This window comes from Grammomys surdaster, unplaced genomic scaffold, assembly GCF_004785775.1.
Source record: "Grammomys surdaster isolate TR1022 unplaced genomic scaffold, NIH_TR_1.0 125996, whole genome shotgun sequence".
In the NCBI taxonomy this organism is placed as follows: domain Eukaryota; kingdom Metazoa; phylum Chordata; class Mammalia; order Rodentia; family Muridae; genus Grammomys; species Grammomys surdaster.
This window is the reverse complement of record NW_021620812.1, coordinates 2,440,157-2,442,795: the sequence shown is the minus strand read 5'-3', so window position 1 is coordinate 2,442,795 and position 2,639 is coordinate 2,440,157. Positions and strand designations below refer to the sequence as shown.

The window sequence follows — 2,639 nt, the reverse complement described above, 5'->3', positions numbered from 1 at the left end:
GTGTGCACTGTGTGCATATATGTGTACATTATATATGTGTGCACTGTATGCATATATGTGTACATTATATATGTGTGCACTGTGTGTGTATATGTGTACATTGCATTTGTGTGCACTGTGTGCATATATGTGTGCACTGTGTGCATATATGAAATCCTTAAAAATAAAAGTACTACACTTTTAAAGTGAAAAAACAAATATGTTTAAGAAAACTTATGAAGCTGGAGAGATGGCTCAGCAGTTAAGAGCACTGACTGCTCTTCCAGAGGTCCTGAGTTCAAATTCCCAGCAACCACATGGTGGCTCGCAACCATCTGTAATGGGATCTGATGCCCTCTTCTGGTGTGTCTGAAGACAGTTACAGTGTGCTCATATACATAAGTAAACAATTCTTTAAATAAAATAAAATATTTGGGAAAAAAGAAAAGTTATATATAAATTTGAAGATTAGCTTTCTAGCCAGGCATGGTACACACATGTAATCCCAGCACTCAGGGACCTGAGGCAAAAAGGCAGAGAGTTTGAAGCCAGCTGGGGACACACAGTGAGACTCTGTCTCAACACAAAACAAAATGGTTGCCTTTCTTTGTGAATCACACTATTTGATGGTATCAGTTTTACACTTAAGATTGAAGGTCAACATTAAATAAAACTCTGCTGCCTCAGTCTCGGGAAAAGGCCAAAGCAGTCATTACCGTCTGCTTATCACGGTCTGTTTTTCCCCCTGTGGACTCAACTTATCTTACTAAACAAAGCTATAAGACGTAGGTTTACAGAACACAAGCAGAGCCTGGACTTTGGTGCAGTATTTCTTGCCAGTAATTTAAATTATTCTTATTTTAAAGGCTTCATGGAGGATTTGAGGAAGTGTAAAATTATTTTCTTGATGGGTGAGTAACAGCTCTCAACTTCTCTAATAATATTGTAATAGCAGAAAATTTGTGTTCATCTCTCATTCTGCCCTGCTTTGAAATTATGTTCCTCTTTTTGATCAAAATAATACCCCTGAGGTTTCCAGATGGTTGTGTGCATAAATATGCAATTTAACTTTTTTTTTTCTGGCCTTGTTGATTTTCAGCAGAGAAAAGGCAGGGCTGTAGGAATCTCAGCTCCTGAGTTCAGCTCTGTAGTAGTGGAGTGTGTTACAAAGCCAACGGGGTGCTGTGTGGTAATGTCCAACATTCATCTTTGATATTCGATTGCCAACCCCCTACTTAAATTAAACGTGTGGTGATTATATATGGAAACATACACACACACACACACACACACACACACATACACACTATATTCTGCACAACTCACAGCAAAAGCAGTCTAGTTTAGGAATGGATGTTCAGACCAAGACTAGACCTAGTATCTGTGAAACCTTGGATTTGATCCCCAACACACACACACACACACACCTCATTTTTTAATGTCATCGTAAATTAATATTTTTTAACCACTTGTGGGGTAAAATGTCTTAAGGTTAATGCCTTCTGTGCACCTGCCACGCTCCAGGTTGCCTCAGATAATACTTAAACAATGCCATAGTTTAGTGGCCCAGCTGTATTCCGTCTCCTATACAGACAAAAAAAAAGCCAACACTCAGAAAATTTAAGGGACTTAGGATCACAGTGTAGAATTCGTTTTCTTTGTGGACAGGAATGAACTGGTTAAGTGGTGGTTTTAAGTGTGAGGAGGAGCTGGAGGTGTGGCTTGGTGTCAAGAGCTCCTGCCAGCGATGTTCAAGGTCTTGGGTTCAATCGCCAGCTCTCTCCAAAACATATCACGACGACGTCAGAATGCCCCCAAAAGTTATGCTTTTCTTTTATCATTTCTATATATAGTTACAAGTACCCTCGCCTTGCCCACATTCCATAAAAGTATCTATTTATAATCAGAAATAGTGAAGGATCCCTACCTCTTCATGAAGGAGAAAACAATGACGTCATTCCCTGAGAAATACAATCAGATCAAATTCTGATCGTGTGCACTGGTACTAGGACACCACCCTGGGAACTTCTAGGAAAATCTCCCTCACTGTCAGGTGGAGAAAATAAAGCCCAGAGAAGTGGAAAGGATGGTCAAAGCCACTCAGCTACCTGGTGGACATCTGGAGACAAAGGTCTCTGGCTGCAGCTCCTTGTGACTGACTCTCACCCGTCAGTGTGCAGCTCTGTGAGCTGTCACCCTGAGCTCCTGACCTCACACACTGTCACAGTGGGCTGTGCTGGGAAGTTGCCAAGGACACTCCTTCCTAAGGAAGAGAGTAGTTAACAGCTCCCATCTCCTGAGAAGTGTTACTAGAGAGTTAAAGAGAGAAAAAGAACAGGCTGGGCTAAGCCTTGAGCTATCACATGGGTAAGAACTAGAATATCTCTCTGAGGAGGCCATGTTGACACACAGAACCAGGAGCTGGAGAAGGGCCTCTGAGAACAGCATGTGTCTGCAAGAATTCCTGAGTCTTCTTGTCTTACTAGGTCTCTATTGCTTGCCCCTTAACCATGGACACAATCTACTCTTCCCATATGTATTTTGTATTTTCCTCAGGAAGTCAAAGTGTGGGTTAACCTTTACTGGAAATCATAATTTCAAAGGAAAATTGGCCCTGTTTACGGCTTGCTAAAATTCTAATAATCTGTATTCTAGGCATG

The 2,639-nt window shown here is 41.2% G+C and overlaps 1 protein-coding gene across 1 annotated transcript in view; it reads left to right on the top strand.

Moving 5' to 3' along the window:
• Positions 1-2,639, top strand: part of Ak5 (adenylate kinase 5) — a 178,345-nt gene that overhangs the window by 144,276 nt on the left and 31,430 nt on the right. The window contains exon 10 of the mRNA XM_028754291.1: positions 846-890. Within this exon, the coding sequence (XP_028610124.1) occupies positions 846-890 (45 nt within the window). The remainder of the gene's footprint in view (positions 1-845; positions 891-2,639) is intronic.